The 17982-nt window shown below is 56.9% G+C and overlaps 3 protein-coding genes across 3 annotated transcripts in view; 2 read left to right on the top strand and 1 right to left on the bottom strand.

The window, feature by feature from the left end:
- Nucleotides 1-1097, top strand: part of LOC132320358 (dynactin subunit 2-like) — a 197292-nt gene extending 196195 nt beyond the window's left edge. The window contains exons 12-13 of the mRNA XM_059832640.1: nt 828-919; nt 1003-1097. Of these exons, the coding sequence (XP_059688623.1) occupies nt 828-919; nt 1003-1089 (179 nt within the window). The 3' untranslated portion in view covers nt 1090-1097. The remainder of the gene's footprint in view (nt 1-827; nt 920-1002) is intronic.
- A 2371-nt stretch (nt 1098-3468) lies between these two features.
- Nucleotides 3469-5549, top strand: LOC132320359 (molybdate-anion transporter-like). The gene is given in 4 exon segments (XM_059832641.1): nt 3469-3555; nt 3558-4216; nt 4218-4734; nt 5526-5549. Coding segments are annotated over 4 exon segments (1287 nt in total).
- Nucleotides 5550-5890: 341 nt separating this feature from the next.
- Nucleotides 5891-17973, bottom strand: LOC132320363 (electroneutral sodium bicarbonate exchanger 1-like). The gene is made up of 21 exons (XM_059832646.1): nt 17859-17973; nt 17275-17410; nt 16899-17059; nt 16606-16794; nt 16319-16407; nt 16029-16186; nt 15572-15659; nt 14920-15066; nt 14651-14742; nt 13961-14135; nt 13691-13824; nt 12828-13073; nt 12620-12725; nt 12105-12266; nt 11306-11419; nt 10796-10957; nt 9954-10205; nt 9246-9314; nt 8646-8819; nt 8409-8546; nt 5891-5917 (listed from the first exon to the last, which is right to left on the bottom strand). The coding sequence occupies exons 1-21, from the start codon at nt 17956-17958 to the stop codon at nt 5891-5893; spliced, it is 2919 nt and encodes a 972-aa protein (XP_059688629.1). The 5' UTR covers nt 17959-17973.
- Between the last annotated feature and the right edge of the window lie 9 nt (nt 17974-17982).

The raw sequence follows: 17982 nt of genomic DNA on the forward strand, positions 1-17982 counted from the left end.
CCAAGTGCCGGGTCCTGCGCTTGGGTCACAACAACCCCATGGAACGCTGCAGGCTTGGGGACGAGTGGCTGGAAAGCTGCCCGGCGGAAAAGGACCTGGGGGTGCTGGTCGACAGCCGGCTGAGTATGAGCCAGCAGTGTGCCCAGGTGGCCAAGAAGGCCACCGGCATCCTGGCCTGTATCAGAAATGGTGTGGCCATCAGGAGCAGGGAGGGGATCCTGCCCCTGTACTCGGCTCTGGTGAGGCCACACCTCGAATCCTGTGTTCAGTTTTGGGCCCCTCACTCCAAGAAGGACATTGAGGTGCTGGAGCGTGTCCAGAGAAGGGCGACGGAGCTGGTGAGGGGTCTGGAGCACAAGTCTGATGAGGAGTGGATGAGGGAGCTGGGGTTGTTCAGTTTGGAGAAGAGGAGGCTGAGGGGAGACCTCATCGCTCTCTACAACTACCTGAGAGGGGGTTGTGGGGAGGTGGGTGTTGGTCTCTTCTCCCAAGTGACAAGCGACAGGACAAGAGGAAAGGGCCTCAAGTTGCGCCAGGGGAGGTTCAGGCTGGATGTTAGGAAAAATTTCTCCACTGAGAGCGTGGTGAAGCACTGGAAGAGGCTGCCCAGGGAGGTGGTGGAGTCACCATCCCTGGAGGTGTTCAAAGAACGCGTGGACGTGGCACTGTGGGACATGGTTTAGTGGGCATGGGGGGGGTTGGGGCGGGGGTTGGACTTGATGATCTGACAGGTCTTTTCCAACCGTAGTGATTCTGTGATTCTGTGATCTCGGGGCGGGGAGGGGACACCGCTCCCCCCCGGCACTGGGCTTTCTCCTCCCTCCCAGCCACGCAGTTCGGGCAGGTCCTCGTACACTTGGACACCACGCAGCAGGAGATAGCCGGCGCTCTCAAGGACAACACGGTGCTGCTGGCGGAGGTGGGTCCCGCCAGCACCTGCTGGGGTGGAGTGGGGTCCCTGTCCTGCCCCCCCTGCTCACCCCCTTCCCCACTTCCCCCCAGGTGCAGAAGACAATGAAGGAAAACCTGGCCATCGTAGAGGACAACTTTGCGGACATCGACGCCCGCATCAAGCGGCTGCAGAAGTGAGAGCACCCGGGAGGCCCCACCCGCCTCTCTGCCCCCCGCCGGGCCCTGCGCCCCCCCGGAATCACTCCCTCCCCCCGCAGGGCCCAGCCCCTGCTTGTAAATACCCTGGCTCTGCCCCCCTGCACAGCCTGGGGGCTGGAGGGGCCTCCCCACCCCGGGGTGGGGGTCCCCGTGCCCCCCCCGATTTCCCCCAATAAACAGATCAGCTCAAAGTGCCTCCATGTCGGCATCTCCTTCGGGCTGTGGGGCAGGAGCGGGGCCCAGCTGCCGGGGTCTAAATGCATCTTTCTTTTAATGGTGCGTGGTCCCCCCAGTCCGTCGGAGATGGTGGTTGTCGGTCCGGGGGTCCGGGGAAGGGGGAAAGGTGGTTTTTGGTGAGGGAGAACCTGGCGCCAAAGGAAGCCTGAGCAGCCCTGGCCCCGGCGCTGCGCCACCCCCGGGGCTGAGGTAACGGGGGCGGCGGGAGCCCCCAGCGTGGAGAGGGGGCCCTGGGGACAGACCCCCGTCCGCGTCCCCTGGCACGGACGCTGTGCCCCCACCCATGTGGGGGCTTCCCCGGCGTGGGGGTCGCCGCGGCGGTGGCGGTTTGAGGCCTGCGGGCAGTTGCCGGCCGTGCTGCTGTTGGGATGAGGGAGCCGCGGTGGGATGGCTGCCGGGACTGGGGGACACCAGGGGGCGGTTGTGGGGGCACCGAAGGCCGCCTTTGCCGCCGTCCCCTCTGGCTGACCATCCCCTCCGTCCGACCGTCCCCTCCGTCCGACCGTCCTTCGGGAGTGCTGGGTGAGAGAGGCTGGGAAAGGCTGGAGCAAGGCCCGTGCCCGTGGCGGGAGAGCCACCGGCCGGGGAAGGTTAAGGAAGCGGAGGTGCGGAAGCGCGTGGGCGCAGGTGACCCCCCCAAACCAGGCAGGGTGGTGCGCAGAGCTCACCCCGGGGGCAGCCCCCCCGTGTGACCCGGCCCCTGTGCCCCCCCCAAACCCAGTCTGTTACTAGAGATCGGGGCAGGGCTGGGGTGTCTGAAGCGATCAGGGGTTGAAGGAGAGAATGAGGGGGGTCAGGGGGATCTGGGGGGGGTCTGATGGGGTTAGGGGAGGTCTGAGGAGATCCGGGGGGAGTCTGAGTGAATCCACAGAATCTGAGGGGATCGGGGGTCTGTGGGTCAGTAAATGGGGAATTTGGGGAGAGTGGGGGGTGTCAGGGGAATGGCGGGTGTTAGAGGGGACCCGTGGGGGGGTCGGAGGCATTTGGGGAGTGCGGGGGGATTGTGTGATTGTGGGAGTCAGGGTAGCTGTAGGGGCCCAGGGTGTTTGGAGGTGTCGGGGGGCGGGGGGCAGTAAGTGGGGTGTTTGGGGCCATCGGGGTGCCCAGAAGGCACGGGGAGTCTTTGGGGAGGTGGGGGTTTTGGGGGGGCACACCTATCCCCGGCGTCCACATCCTGCATAACGCAGCCGAGGGCAGCCCAAGTGCACAGGGCTGGTCAGCTCCTCGTCCCCGTTGGCTTTTCGTGGCCATGCTGGCGGGCAGCACGTGGAGGTTGAGGGGGCCTGTTGAGGCGGCCTTTGGCTTCCCTGGCCTCGCCTCGGGCTGCCGGCAGCCTCTCGCTCCCTCCCAGGTTCCCTCTCCTGGCTCCAGCCGCTGCCGCCTTCCTCACCTTGCGTCACGGGGCCAGGCGGAAACAGTTCGTGGAGGCTCTGTCGCGCGGCTGCTCCCCCTGCTGAGGGGCAGGTGTGGACGGGGGGGGCCGTGGGGCCTATGGAGGGTCCGGGAGGAGTGTGTGGGGCCGTATAGGGTTGTGGGGGGGCTCTGGGGAGCGTGTGGGGTGGGCAACCCACGTCTGTGGGGTCCTGAGAGAGGCCTTATGGGGCCTGGGGCTGTGGGGCTGGTGGGAGACACCTTGTGCGGCTGTATGGGGCGCAGGGCTGTGGGGGGCTGTGCCGTGGGGATGTATGGGGCAGGGCCGGGGAGGGGGATACTGTGGAGGGAATGTATAGGTCAGAAGGGGGATATAGGGCAAGGCTGGGGGGGGTACTGCAGGGGGGGTTATGGGGCAGGGCCGGGGGAATGTATAGGGCAGGGCTGTGGGGGTACTGCAGGGGGGATGTATAGGGGCCATGGGGGGTGATCTGGGGGCCCTGAGGCAGGTGGGGGGAGCTGCTCAGTGGGGAGGGGGCTGCCTGGGGCAGGCGGGTGACGGGGGATCAGTGGGGGCCGACGAAGCCTGAGGCGCCTTTTGGGGTGAGCTGGGGGCGGCTGACTGGGGGGACACCTTCCCCCAGGAGCCTCCACCCACCCGCAGACCCACTGACCCCCACTCTTCCCCCTCCCCGCAGGACCTCCGCAGCCCCCCCCAACGCCGGTGATGCCGGTGATTTCCCCTCCGCCATGCTCCTCGCCTCCTACGCCGCCTGCGCCCTCCTCCAGGCCGCCTGCCTGGCGCTGGAGCTGGCCGCCTGCCGCTCCCGCCCCCCCCCGCCGCCCCCCACCACGCCAACCCGGCCTTCCGCCGCTTCCAGCGTGGCTACTACTGCGTCTACCTGCCGGCACTGGCCACCGACTGGCTGCAGGGACCCTACCTCTACAAACTCTACCAGCACTACCGCTTCCTGGAGGGACAGATCACCATCCTCTACATCTGCGGTTTTGCCTCCAGCGTCCTTTTCCGGTTGGTTTCCTCTTCTTTAGTAGCTCGATTGGGTCGGAAAAAATCCTGCGTCCTCTTTTCCTTGACCTACTTGATTTGTTGTTTGGCCAAACTCTCCCGGGATTATCTGGTGCTGGCGGCAGGGAGGGTTTTAGGGGGCTTGTCCACGGCATTGCTCTTCTCTGCCTTTGAGGCGTAGTACGTCCAGGAGCACGTGGAGCGGTACGATTTTCCGACCGAGTGGATCACCATCACCTTTTCCCGAGTGGCATTTTGGAACAACGTCATCGCCGTGGGGGCCAGAGGGGTGGCCAATTTCTTCGCCGAGTGGTTGGGGTTGGGCCCGGTGGCCCCGTTCATGGTCTCCACCCCCCTCCTGGTGCTGTCGGGGGTCTTGGCCGTGAAAAATTGGGATGAAAACTACGGGAAGAAACGAGCTTTCTCCAAAACCTGCGGCGACGGTTTGAAGTGCCTCCTCTCCGACCAGCAGCATCCAGGCTCTGTTTGAAAGCATCACCTACATCTTCATCTTCCTCTGGACACCCATCCTGGATCCCCACAGCGCTCCCTTGGGCATCGTCTTCTCCGGCTTCATGGCCGCCAGCATGCTGGGCTCCTCGCTCTACTGCCTGGCCGTCTCCAACAGGTACCACCTCCAGCCCGTCCACCTCCTCTCCCTCACCGTCCTCCTGGTTTTCTTCTCCCTCTTCATGCTCACCTTCTCCACCAGCCCCGGCCAGGAGAGCCCCACTGAGTCCTTCCTCGCCTTCCTCCTCATCGAACTCTCCTGCGGGCTCTACTTCCTGGCCATGGGTTTCCTCCGCTGCTGGTGCTGCTGGCCTTCGGCCACCTCTTCGCCCTCAGCCGCCACGACGCCGAGCTCCGCCTGCCTGCGCTGCCGGGACAGGCCGATGCTGCCCCCGAGCTGTGGCGGGGTCCCGCGACGGGTGTCACCCCCTGAGGGACTGTGGAGGGGACGTTGGGACACCCTGACCTGCTGCTGCAGGGTGAGTGGCCCCCCACGGGTGGCTGATGACCCCCAAAATGGCCTCATCCCCACCACCTCCGTGGTGGCAGGAGGGTCGCAAGCACGCGGGGAGGTGTCTTCTCTCTTTTTTAAAAAACAAACCAAAATGAAGTGTGTTTCTGTAGATCCCCATCCTCCCCCCAGGGTTTTTTGGGGGAACCTGCTCCAGATCTGCCCCCCTGCCCGACACGGGGGTCTGCGCGCATGCAAGTTGCACACTGGAACTTTGTTCCGAGCAGCGTTGTGTGGAGCTGCGCTTGCAGAACTGTTCCTGGTGCGCGGGGGAGTTTCTGCATCCGCCAGCATTTCTGTTGCGCCAACATGTGGCCGTCCCGCTCGACACAGAGCCGCCTCCCAGCGCCTCGTTGCATGACGATCCGCACGCACCCCCTCGCATGCTTCCCTGTGTGCCAGCGCTGCAGTGGGCAGTGATCCCGGCACCTCGCTGCACACCGGCAGCCTTCTTGCGCGCCGGTCCTGCACTCCTGGGGCGCAGGCGTCCTTGCACGCCCAATCCCCATTGCACGGGCGTCCTTGCATGCCGTAAAGCTGTTGTGCGCTGGTCCCTGGCCACCAGCACCCGTTGCACGCTCCCTGCAGGCACACCACCAGCCCCCCGTTGCACGGGGGTCCCTGCACATCCACGCCTGTTACACAGGGGTCCTTGCACACCTGTGTCCGTTGCACGGGGGCCCTTGCACACCCATGCCTGTTGCAGGGGGAGGTCCCTGCACGCTGTTAGGGATTTACACATGCTGTCCACCCTAACAGGGGCTGACCCTGGGATCCCGCTGAGAAGGCAGAGTCCCAGGGAAGGTTTCCCATCCCTCTTTGAGGAGTTCTCGGGTGACAGCTCGAGCTGGCTGCCTCCGGAGAGGGACCCCTACCCCCACTCATGCCCCCCAATTATACGCGTACCACCCAGCACCCCATCCCCAGGTCCAACCTGGAGGCCGACCCCTTAATTCTCCCAGAGGGACATCACCTTCCCTTGGCTTCCAGCTCCGGCCTGGGGCTCTTCCCCAGCCTCTCCCTCCACTTACTCCAAACCCCACCCTCAGCACAGCCCCACACACACTCCCCTCCTCCTTCCTCTGACCTCTCTCTTCCTTAATCCTTTCCTCACCTCCACCACACTATACAGAGGGAGCCAGACGCACCACCTCCTCCACTGACTTCCCTGGCCAGGCGGGGACACGGTTGGAAAAATACTTTGGAATACCCGGAGCTGCTCAGCTCTTGCGGCCTAAGGCTTCAACTCCTTCAGCTGCTTCCGCCTCCCTTTTCTCGGGAACCGCTCCCGCGGCGCTGCAGGACAGCAGCTGTCCCCTCCGACAGTCACCATGCCACGCTGGCAAAAGTCAACCTACAGCTTGCAAAACCCCATCCCGTAAAAGCCGTCTGATTTTGGCCCTGCTTGGGGATGTACCCCTTTCTTCCTTATAGAGCAATTCTGTAGTTTCTTTTCCCCACCCGTTTGCCCTTGGCATTTGGGGTTGGCTTCATGCACGAACAGGCTCCCGCAGCGGATGGGACAAGCCGATGGCAGGAGGGCTCGTGCACCCGTCCCAGCTGGGCACGAGGCACCAGTTGCAGACATCGAGAGCCTGGAGCACGTGCTGAGCCCACAGCAAGATGCAGGGCTGCAAGAGGACCTTTTCTTCTGGCTTGTCCTCTCCTCCCAGGCTCCACGGCCAGCCGACTCGACCACATCTGCCTGAGATGACACCACAGCCCTACGACCCCCCCAAACCTGAAGAGAGCACGAGAGCCATCTCTGCTTCACAGCTTCTTCCTGCATAGCGGCAGGGGAAGGGAGAAGGAAAAGGCATCTTGCCGCTTTCCTCCCGGCTCATCCCACCCTGGGAGAGAAGAGACTTTGCAAGGACAGGGGAGAAGAAAAAACTACAGAGTGCCAGGGAGTTAAAAGGAAGGAAAACAGCACTGAATGATAAAGCGGCAGCAGTCCCTCTACCACTACAAACCCACACCACCACACGCACGTACACACGGGAACTTCACGACACCGAACTCCCATTGACTGGCACGTGCACCTCAGTTTGCTGGTCTAGAGATACTGAATGCCTGAAGCACACCAAGGAGAACTGAAAACATCGGCATGGCTTTAATGGGAATCCTCCAACTGGAAAACAGCGGTATCTCCCCGTCTCTGCGTTGGCACGTCCCTGAGTCACGTTCTCACTCCTCCCCTTCAAAGCCGAGGCTCCTAAATAGCAAAACTGGGGGGAAAAAAGACAAAAAGAGGGAGAGCACCATCAGTGGAAGACCTGCCGGCTGCTGCTGGTTCAACCCTGTTCGTGGGACCACCCTGGCAGTGACGAGCTGGTTTGCATGCCACGGTCCTCGCTGCCTGTTCCCAGGGACGGGCCGTTTGCTCGGTACTGCCTGCCGAAGCACGGGAAAACTGTAGGCATGAGCCGTCGCTTGCAGAGGAGCACGGTCACGTTCACATGCAAACCTTTACCTCTTTCCTCCCGGGATTCAGACTGTTTCTGTGTTCATAGTGAGAGCCTTCCACACGCTCGTTTTCAACACTTCCTCCGAGATATTAATCTCGCAAGGATCAGTCCTGCAATAAATATTTTACAGAGCAATCCGTGACTACGGGAACTGATGCCACCAAGTGCGTTAGCATCAGCAAGAGGAACAGCGGGACCCCGAGAATCCAAGCTCAGCATAAGCACAGCAGGTTTTGCTGGATGAGGAGTTTTGCGAGGCAAGTCTGAGAGCTGCAGAGCTACCGCTCCGTGCAAAGGCTCTTGCAGGCGTTTAGCCCTGGAGTGGGCTCCTAAGCCACTGCTGGTACAGATCATGCCTGCAACTCCTTGTTTTTACGTATGAGGATCTCCAGCTACCCTAAAGTCACTGAGGATGCGACTTTTTGGGGTCAGATGGGAGTTGTGCAGCCACTCTGCTTGGAGGCAGAGCCCTGCGATCCCCTCCTGCAGCCCTGCCCGTAGATGTGATTTTCCCACCAAGCTGACTGCTGCTTTCTATGGGACGCTCAAGAAAGATGCAAGTGGAAAAAATTGTGCCAAACACCTTCCAACTAATCTTGCCGGGGGTCCTGGCACTTGGTGGGGCTTTACCTGTCCCTGCTTTGCTTTGGGATATCCAAGTTGCTGGTCTTGCCCAGTTTCAGCAGAACTGAACCGGCAGCAGCAGCAGCTTCCATCATTTTCGGGGACTCCTGACAGAAAAAAGGGACAAATCAAGTTCTCTGTCTTGGATCCAAGTGGAAATAAACTGAACACCCAGCAAAAACATTGCATGCTGCCCTCTCCTTCTGACTCGTGGCACCTTTAGCTATTAGCGCAGCAGGGTAAAGACCTTTCACTCTGAATTTTTTTTGGGGGGGGGGGTTAAAAACACTGTTACGAGCCAATCTTTCCATCATCATCATCATCATCTGTTATTATAAATGACTCATTTAAAAAATTATACCTCTATTCAAGTGTTAAGCTCACTGCTCATTCAGGGAAAAAAAAGGTTAAGATGTGGGATCCAGGCTATTAGTATCTGTTTCTTTTGAGTTCTGATCTTGCCCCAACATGTAAAGACAAGCTGTGCTAGAAACAGGCAATCTCACAGCCCGAGGGAGATGTCCAGCCCCGAGCGCCCAGCAAGCGTTACCTCTTCTTCATTGGCTTCGTTTTTGGCACCGTCCAACTTCTTCTTCTTGCTCTCTGGCATAAGGTCATCCAGGAAGCTGAGCTCTCGCTTCGAGAAGCAGAAATCCATGGCTTTCCGGACAAATACAAGAGCCAAAACCTGCACGAATAAGAGGGAAGATGCGGTGAGGCCAGAGGTGGTGCTACATCTCACTCCAACGCGGCAAACATCCCTCTGCCGAGTGGCACCGCCTCTTACCATCATGGGAAAGACGATGGCGGCACGGGACACCTTGATGGCCCAGAGCAGGACGAGGCAGATCAGCTGGATCACGGTGAAGAAGTGCACCTTTCGCAAGGGGACGTGCCGCAGGTAGATGAAATCCGGCTGGTGTTTCGCCGGCATCCAAAACAGCTTCAAGCGATCGAAGAACTGCAAAATCAAAGTGGAAAAGTTGCCACCTTGGGACTGCGGAAAGCTTCTGGCCCTCTTGAGACGTGGAGGGAGTTTTCAGGATCTCGCTCGCCATGAGAAACCGTGGATCCCACTATGCTCCTCCTCCCAGCAAGGATTTCCACCAGTGGTAGAAATTGCCTTCCCTGTGCACTCAACTCCCCCATTTTCACCTAACCAAACACTGGCCTGCCCTAACCTTTGTTTAAACAGGGAGCGCTCAACTTGCCCGGTCCTCCCAGCCCTATAGACCTCCTGTGCCTCCTCCAATCTTTTTCGTACACAAAATATTTTCATTGCTTGCTTTCCGAGAGGTTTTTTTCCCATGCCGCTGCTTTTTTCCTGCTTCTACGGAGATGAAATACCAGGCAGCGGACATGCTGCACGCTGTAAAAAAGTCCGTACCTGAATTTCTCCGAGCGACGACACGCCCATGTAGAGAAAGACGCCGTAAAGCACAGGCATTGGTATAAACTGAAAGAAAGAATGCAATCATTTATTTTTTTAAATTGCATTTTCAGTAGTACCACTCTCTTCTACAGGCACTGCCTCAAATTGCCTACAGCTTTCCAGTTTCCACAGGGTTAGAGACGTGTCGGATTTTAACCAGCAGAGCTTTTGTGCCTGCGAGTGAGCTAACGCTCTGCTTTAGGCTGACCGTTGGAGTTATCTTTCATCAGCAGAATCCTATCTTCCAGAAAGGTTGGAGGAAAACAGGCGACCATGCTACCATATGCCACGTTCTGTGACGGTAGAAAAACCTTTCTCCTTATTCTTGTAGCAACAAGCAAAAGCGACGTGCCTCCTTTTAGCCTAGCGAGGAGATTATCTTGTGGGAGGAACACGCAAGGAAGCCCATGGACATGATTTCAGTGTGTTTAGCTACTGGAACGGCTGTGCTGAGGCATTTGGGGGAGCAAATTGCCATCGATAACGTGCTGAACGGCTGGAAAGCGTAAGCGAGGAGGCTGCTTCCCACTGTGGGTCAAGCCCCAAGGTTTGGGATCACCTCCTCCTCCACTCCACAGCTGCTCGGGCCTGGAGAGAGGGGACTGGTTTTGGGTAACCTCCAAAAAGCTCGTGGCTGTTGGGTGTTTTGCATTTTCCTCTTACCTTTAACACAGAAGTGAAGAAGACAGAGCAGCCCATGAGCACAAAGATCATGGAGCCAGTGACTCTCTGCTCTCGTATCCCCAGAAACTTGGGTTGTTCTCCTGGAGCTGCACACTCAGACTCGACTTTGAGGCTATTCACGTGGGTGATGGACAGGACGGTGGCAGCCACAAACCAGGGCAGCCCCATCACGGAGCACACCCCGAGCATCACGGCCACCATGAAAAGGTCCAGGTGGTACCCACATCCTTTCTGCGGGAAGCAAAACAAGGAGATGAGCGTCCCACAGCACAAGAGCAAGGACAACGTCGCAAGTCAGGCTCAAACCCCGCTAGAGCGCAAGTCAACTTCTTGAGAATTTAAAACACGCCTCGGAAACAAATAAGGAGGTATCTGCTCTTTGTGCAAGCCCCTTGCATGAAAAGGTGGCAGGAGTTCAGACAAAGTGGATTTGGTTGTGCGATAGCTACTTCTCAAAAGAAAAAAAAAGACCGGGTTTTTTCCTTCATAAAGAAATTTCCACCACTTGCAAGTAGGATGTGACTCTGAGTTATCCCTGGCAGCGCGTCAACACAATTCGATCCCCCATCCACTGCTGACATTTTAAAACAAAACCACGCTTCTCTATTGCTCCAAGATTATTTTGCTCCTCTGAAAGGCTGCTCATCTGAACTCCCTGTCGTTTGCTCCCTGTGTCATCATTAATGCAGGAGAGCATCCTGCCACGCAGCCTGACGTTGTCCCAAACCAATGCCTTCCCAAAGCATTTGGAATAGGAGCTTCTCCCCGTGCCTGCAGCCCGGAGTGGGTTGGGGATGGGCTCATCTCTTGCAGCCCCTTACCTTCAGCCTGTGCTCCTTCCTGTTCACAATAACAGCAGTGATCTGCTGGTCCATGAAGATCAAGATGGTGCAGAGCAGAGCTGGGATGAGCGCAGCCAACACCGTCCACCAAGGGTTGGGTCCTACGGGGTTGATGAACCACCCGCGGTCGTCTCTGGTAGGCTGCAACAAAGCACACACATCAGCATCATCTCCCAGCCCAGCCACCTCACTGGCTTTGCTTTTCCCCTCCATTCCCATGTCAGAGCACCTCCCAGTCCTGGCTTCACGTCACCCTGGGGTTCAGCACTGCCGCTGCCCTCTTTGCAAGCACCTACAGATACTTCTCCTGGAGGTATCTAGTTTTGGGGCTGTCTTCTCCTTTCCCGAAGGAAACAATGCGCTTGGAGGCAGAAGAGGAGATGGTCGCACCACCAGCATCTCCTCCGGACTCAGCCCTGTCCTGCCCCGGCATCACCTTGTGGCATCCCCAAGGGCTGAAACCAGCTCCCTGCCAAAACACCCCGTTACCTTGAACATATGGGGGACGTGGAGCTTCGGTGATGGGATCCCAATCATGAAGTCCATGAGCACCATGACGACGATGGTGAGGAAAACAGCAAAGTCGCTTACTGTGGACCGTACCTGGGGCAAGAAACCAGAGCTGAAGGGGGCGTCGCGAAGGGGGCCACAACATGACATGGAAAAGTGAGGGACGTCAACGCCATTAAGACCGGTTAACAAAACCCCTCCATGCTGAGGACATGCAGCCAAATCCCTTGGTTAGATACCGTTGCTGTGTTTGTGCCTGTGAGATCTGGTGCCAGGCAATACAAAATGTTTAATTAGGTGGAAAAGGGTTGTCTTAATTGAAACCTTAAAAAAAAAAATAAAATTACAAAATAAGGAAGCAGATGTCTGCCACGACAGCCACGCTCACAGCTAAAACGGGAATAAGGCACTGAGGCATCATTTGTTCCTCAAAAGGAAGAAATAGTGTCGTTTGCTATGGCAGCTCCTCAGCTGAATCAGCCTTCCCCTTGAGCACATAATGCACAGAAGGTGAAAAAAAGTAACTGTGGAAGACCTGATTTCCCACTGCCTGAGCAAGAGATGGCTCCAGGACAGGTCGCCAGGCAGGTGGGAAATGCTACGATCCTTTTGCGCTCATGGAAATGAGTGAGGGACATCCACGCTGATGGAGAGCTTGGCCTTCAAGGTCAACGTTTCCCAGCTCGACCGAGTGGTGGCAAATACTGCTTAGTGCTCCAGAAAAGCCATTTTGGGAAATGAGCGTGGAGACTGCTGCTGGCCACCGTCTTCTACCTACTCTGGTTGGGAAGTATCGGCTGGTCTTAAACTTCTTCAGTAAGCTCGACAGCACAAAGGTGGAGAAGAAGAGGATGCAGCACCAGAAGAGGACGTCAGGCGTGTAGGGGCCATTGGGTCCACAGGCAGGTCCTTGAAACTCTCCATGCAAATACCGACATTCCTGGAGAAACAGAGCATCAGGACACAAAGGCAGTGCACATGTGGCAAGGAAACCTTGCATAACGAGGGGGTTATTTCTGCTGCCGGTCAGAAATATTGTCCTGCCACCGCGTTGAGGAGGCGGACAGTTATTACCCACGATGTTGGGCACAAGGTGGACTGGACAAGGTGGACGCTCCTTCCCAGGACCAAGCGGGTTAAAACCACCCATTAGATTTAAGCAATGACTTTTCAGAGCAGCACTAGCACAGCTGGAAGCCCATCACCACCTGAAGGGCTCCGACTTGCGCACCACGCGAATGCCCCCGGACCCCGTGGCCGCGGCACGAGGAAGCAGTGGCTCGGGGCACTTACGGTCACCGTGAGGTTTTCCCAGGCGATGCCAGACACGTTGATCTTGTTGCTCTCCCAGAAACGCAGGGTTTCATTGCTGGGATGCGTCGGTGCCTCACACTTACAGCTGGGAGGAGAGAAGCCAAGACACGGGTAAGGGAGAGGCGATGCAGGTGCAGCCCTGAGCTCCTGCCAAGGGGCAGGGGCGTTTTAGGAGGAAAAAACCCACTAGTCGATGGTGAGGAAGTCGAGCTGGCTGTGCATGTGCACAGGGTAGGTCTCCCGCAGGTGACTCAGCTTCTCTAGAGCCTCGTAGATGAAGATGAGGCAGATGAGGGAGGCGAAGGCTTCTTCGGTGAAGCGGGTGATGTAGCACACCAAAGAGCTGGCGTCGGTGGCCACCAGCACGATGCAGAAGAAGGCGGTCCACAGCCCGATGCATGCCCGCAGAGAGAGATAGGAGAGCGTGTACTCCCTGGGAAACCAAAATAAAACCAAGGGTGGAAAGGCCAGCAAGAGGCTCCAAGTTGGGGCTTAATGATAAATTTAAATTGCAATAAGGGTGGTTCATCTCACATCGAAGTCATCACAGCAGAAGGACTGTCATGGAAAATACCCATTTCACATGAAAAACTCCTACTTTTTCAATGAAATCATCCAAACTCACAACATTTCAGCAGTAGACTATTTGGCTACTTGAGCAAACTGTATTTCCACTTCCAGCAACAATCAGGCTAAAAAGTGCCTTGTTTTGTACTCAGAGGGAAGCAAATCTTCCCCCATTCCCAAACCAGAGTGATTTGTCTCCTCTTCCTTGTGCAGCCCATCTTGGGCATCCACATCCTTGTGGTTTCTCCTCCTCCAGCTGCTTCGCTTTAAGCCTAAAACCCCCAAATGACCCCATCCATCCTTCAGAGAGCCAGGGCTCTCGCACCATCACATACTAAAGCAGCAGCGTGCAGCATCTGTGACACACAAGACAACTTCAATCGAACAACTGCCGCTGAGAGAAATGAAAGACAAACATCTGTTCTCCATCCCCGCTGCCTTCTGAAGGCTCTCACAGCACCCGGCCGCAGCAACCAGCCTTACTTGCAGAATTTGTAGAGGATCTTCTCAAAGACGAGCACGGGTCCGGTGCTGCCGAGGATGGTGAGAGGTTGGCCAGCAAAGAGGGAAAACACCACGCCGGTCATGGAGGCGCCCAGCAGCGACTCCATGGCACTCTGTCCGGGGAAGAGAGGCAGCAGTGAGTACAGAAAGCATTAGGGGAAAAAAAAACCCAGAGCAAACTCACTGCAGCAAGGACTTTTGCATGAGTTTTATCCTCCCCCGTGCCACCCAACAGAGAGAGCTGCTCACTATGTGGCCATCGGTCGCCTCCCCCAGCAGTCCCCCGAAGGTGATGACAGGGGACATGCAGGCACAGTAGAGGAAGAGGAAGGACGCCAGACACTGCAGCCTCAGACCATCCCGAAAGTCGCTCCAGAACCACGGGGCTTTTCGCTTCACATCCAGGATCAAACCTCCAAAGAGCCTGGAAGAAGGACAAAATAGAGACTGTTCTCCTGCAAGACCACATGGACTTTTCTTGGCTGCAGAAGGGCAATCACAAGCATGGAGTAATTTTCAGTGCTGAAAAGAAGCCGTCTCCTTCTCCCTTTTTACACCCACTAGAAACTGAGGCACGCCAAAACGCCCTCCAACAAAAAAAAAAAAAAAAGAGAAAAAAGAAAAAAGAAAAAACAAGACCTAACCTGAGAGCCCATCCCCTCTTATTGCAACACTCCCTTGCTCTGAGAAGCAGCAGAGCTCTACCTGGAGGTATTTGCACATCTGCTTCCACCCCAAATCAAGAAGACCTGTGTGCAATGATGCTGTGGCTGAGCCCAGCTGCCCACATCTCCCACCTGCCCAGCCCAGGGACCCAGCTGGGCATGTGGAGCCCCTTCACTGAACCAACTAACCCCAAAAACCTGCTCAAAGGCAAGGTGCATGCTCAGATTTGGGAGGCAAGCAGAAAAAAACACCCCAAACTATCAAAGCTTGCACCTTCCCGTCCGCTCCAGTTCAGGACCGCTGTGCTTCTCTGGCTCACTGTCAGAAGCACTGTCATCGAGAGCTCCTGGCATCTTCCTTTTTTCCTGTTCAAATGGAAATAAGAAAGACAGCTATTTGTAACTACTGGCTTGTTTTGCTTCTGGTCTGGCCATGTGACTGTGTCAAACAGGGACCTTGTGAATCTGGACCCCTGAACAGCATCCCTAGCTGCCTGCCGTCCTGCCCGTCCCCCTCGCACCTCCCTCCACCGCAGCACCCACCTGCGAAGGGACGTTTTTCGGGGGCTCGATTCGGATCGATGGATCCCACTCTCCAGGCGGCAAGACCGTGACCTGATCCAGAAACTCATCGATGCCGGCCACGAGGTCAGCCCGGTTCTTGGCTTTATAGGCGACGTCATGGAAAACCTGCCCGTAGGAGACAACCTGCTCAGAGGACAAGCCATCTCGCATGCCCTAAGCAGTGCAATAAGCACTTGGCTAAACGCAAGATAATTTCCCCCAAATTTCCTGCTGGCAATGGCAGGAAGTATTCCCCCAAAAGGAAAAATCTGTCCATCGTGTTCCTTGTAATCCTCTCCTCCACGAGGCCCCCCATCCCCCATGGCACACCGCAGCCTGTTGCTTAAAGAGGACAAGTTTTACTGGCCCTGGCAATGCCACCACTGGGGACAGCGTGCTGGGGACCCCGGGGAGAAGGACGAGGTGCAGGATGCACCCCGGGTGGGATTTCAGCCTCCAGGATGTGGGGTGATGCAAACGTGCGTGTTTGCTTTGGGGTGCGAACGAAGGGTGGGCTATTTGGAGAGCTGCCGGCAGCGGGGACAGCAAACGCTCTTGCTCACTACTACAGAGACAGGGAGAGGTAAAGAAAGCCAAAAATGACCCAGAGATATCCCTTCTCACGTCGCACCTCATCCGTCATGATAGTAGCCATGGACCTGCCGATCTCATGGTACTGATGGGCTTTTCCTTCTGGTCCAAGCAAAACAAACAGGAACCTGGGCAAGACAAACAAAAGGAGAGAGACGAACGTGTCATGGCTCAAAGAGCACCCAAGGAAATCCCTGGCAGCTCCCAGCCCAGAGCACGGCTCGAGAGGGGACACGGAGGCTCACCGACTCCGGTGATGAATTGGAAATTCATCAAAACCCATCGCAAATTTCATTTTGGGGCCAACTCTCATTCACGTTGGCCAATGGGTTTAAAAGCTACAGCAGGGAAGGGGGAAATGAAGGCAAGGAGACGTGGCTGGCAGAAACGTGCTGGCTCCCGCTGGCCTTGTTCCCTTGGGATGCCAAACTGATGCATGCCATCTGATGTTTTGTTGGGGGGGTTTGAAATAAAAACTTTGTGCTTCTCGTTCAGACCTTGTTGGGATGGGAACTTCCGTCATGCCCGAGAGGAGGACAGCCGGGGTCAGGCGGACAAATGCCACGATGGGCTGGCGAAGGAAATCCAGCTCTCCTACGAGCACGTTGGACGCTTCAGCCCCGCTGGGAATTTTCTTCATGAAGTGCAGCTCCGCCTGGGCACGACAAGCCATTTTCAGGCAATTACCCCAAAAGCAAAGCCCACAGCACCCTGCAGCTCCCTCTGCAGCCAAGGTTGCAACAGCAAATTCGGCCCTGAAGGCCTAAGAAAGCTATGAGTGTCTCACCTTGCTTAAATCCGTTGTGCTGGTCTCATGGTTCACCCCATTTTTAGCTTCCACAGTGGTGGGAGAAGGATGAGGGGTAAGTGTTTGAGCTGGTAGAAAAAAGAAAGACACTCAGAAAGACGGACAAGGAGCAATTGGGATGCTTCTGCTTTGCTAGGACAAACCTAATGGGGCCAAAGCCCTGCAGAAACCCTCATCTGCTGCCAAAGCCCTGCAGAAACCTTCACCGGATGCCAAAGCCCTACAGAAACCTTCACTGGGTGCCAAAGCCCTGCAGGAACCCTCACCTGGCTTGTCGAGGAGGTGCAGGTCCGACCCCTTCTTGCTCACATCAGCAAACGAGCGGACGATGGGGAGAAGGCTGTTTCTTTTCTTCTCGTTCTGATGGTGGTGCTTCTTCAAAAGAACTTCTTGAATTTTTGCCCGCGTGCGCTCATCAAACTCCGTGAGCTGTTCTTGCTGGCCCAGGATCAGATCTGAGCATGGCACAGGAAAATGAGGCAGGGTTTGATCTGGGAAGGAAGGGCACAGCGGCGAGCCAAGCTCGACCGTTCCCGGAGGGACGCGGCACCCACAGTACCTGCGATCTCTTTGATGCTGTTGGCACTAATGTCCAGCAGCACCGTGCCATTGATGATGCAGCTCCTCAGCTCAAAGAGGCTGTGCAAGAACAGCGTGGCCACATAGGGCTTGCTCCAGCGCTCGCCGCCGTCTTCCACATCCTCCTCAAACTTCAGCCACCTGCGGACATCAGGTGTGGTCAGCCCCATTGCAAGGAAACAGCCCCAGCTCTCCAACCCCTTTAACAGAGCTACAGGTAGCAAGGGGATACGGCTCCTCCCATCGGCACCTACAGCTGCAAAAGCTTTGCGTCCTGAGGAGTGGAAAACAGAGACCGCGGGCTCTGCCGGCGCGCAGGAACTTCTCTCCCACTGCAGCCAGCAGCAGGGATTTACCTTGCCGTTTCCTTCCACTCGGCATCTTCGCCCTCTTTCACGCAGATCTCATCCAGCTCAATGAACAAGGCGTGAGGGACATGCTGCTCGTCTTCCTTGGTCCTGAGGATGAACTGCACCCGCTGGGACGGGGTGCCTGGGGGCAGAACACAGAGACCCGTCCCGTTACCATGCTCGAATATGGCCCATCACGCTCACGTGCAAAGCAGGCATCAGATCAGCACCAGTTCAGCCACAAATATTGGGCCGGCCCCTCTCCCCTGGCTCTGTTGGGGCTTGCACAGAGCCACCGAGAAGGAGAAGCATCTATTCCACCCCTGCACAAGGATGGGCAGCTTTCCTTCCCCACATTTCCATTTTTAAAGCAGGCATCCCGCTGAGGAAGATGAGCCTAAATCCATTATACATTTAACTACCTCAAAAAAAAAAGATGAAAGTTTTGAAAAAGAGGGTCTTGTTAAATAATGCCACTTTCCCTCGGAAGAACAGCAAGTCACTCAAACTAGCCACATGGACCTGCTTGCAGAAGACCCCAGCGCCCATGTAGCCCCAAGGAGTTTAGTGAACGTGGTGGCGGGACTTACAGTGGTAGCCCTGCTCCGTCGGGGCACAGTCCTCCTCCTGTTCCCGATGCTTCTGCTTGTGGGGTCGGTGATGCCGGTGGCATTGCCCCACCAGCGGCATCTGCACGCCGGCGTACAGGGTCCG

This window comes from Gavia stellata, chromosome 35, assembly GCF_030936135.1.
Source record: "Gavia stellata isolate bGavSte3 chromosome 35, bGavSte3.hap2, whole genome shotgun sequence".
Lineage (NCBI taxonomy): Eukaryota > Metazoa > Chordata > Aves > Gaviiformes > Gaviidae > Gavia > Gavia stellata.

Coding starts and splice junctions, on each gene's coding strand:
- LOC132320363 (XM_059832646.1), bottom strand. CDS start 17,958: ATGCCGCTGGTGGGGCAATGCCACCGGCATCACCGACCCCACAAGCAG. Junction 16,408..16,605: donor GCACCTCCTCGACAAGCCAG/GTGAGGGTTCCT, acceptor TTTTTCTACCAG/CTCAAACACTTACCCCTCAT. Junction 10,958..11,305: donor ACGTCCCCCATATGTTCAAG/GTAACGGGGTGT, acceptor GCTTTGTTGCAG/CCTACCAGAGACGACCGCGG.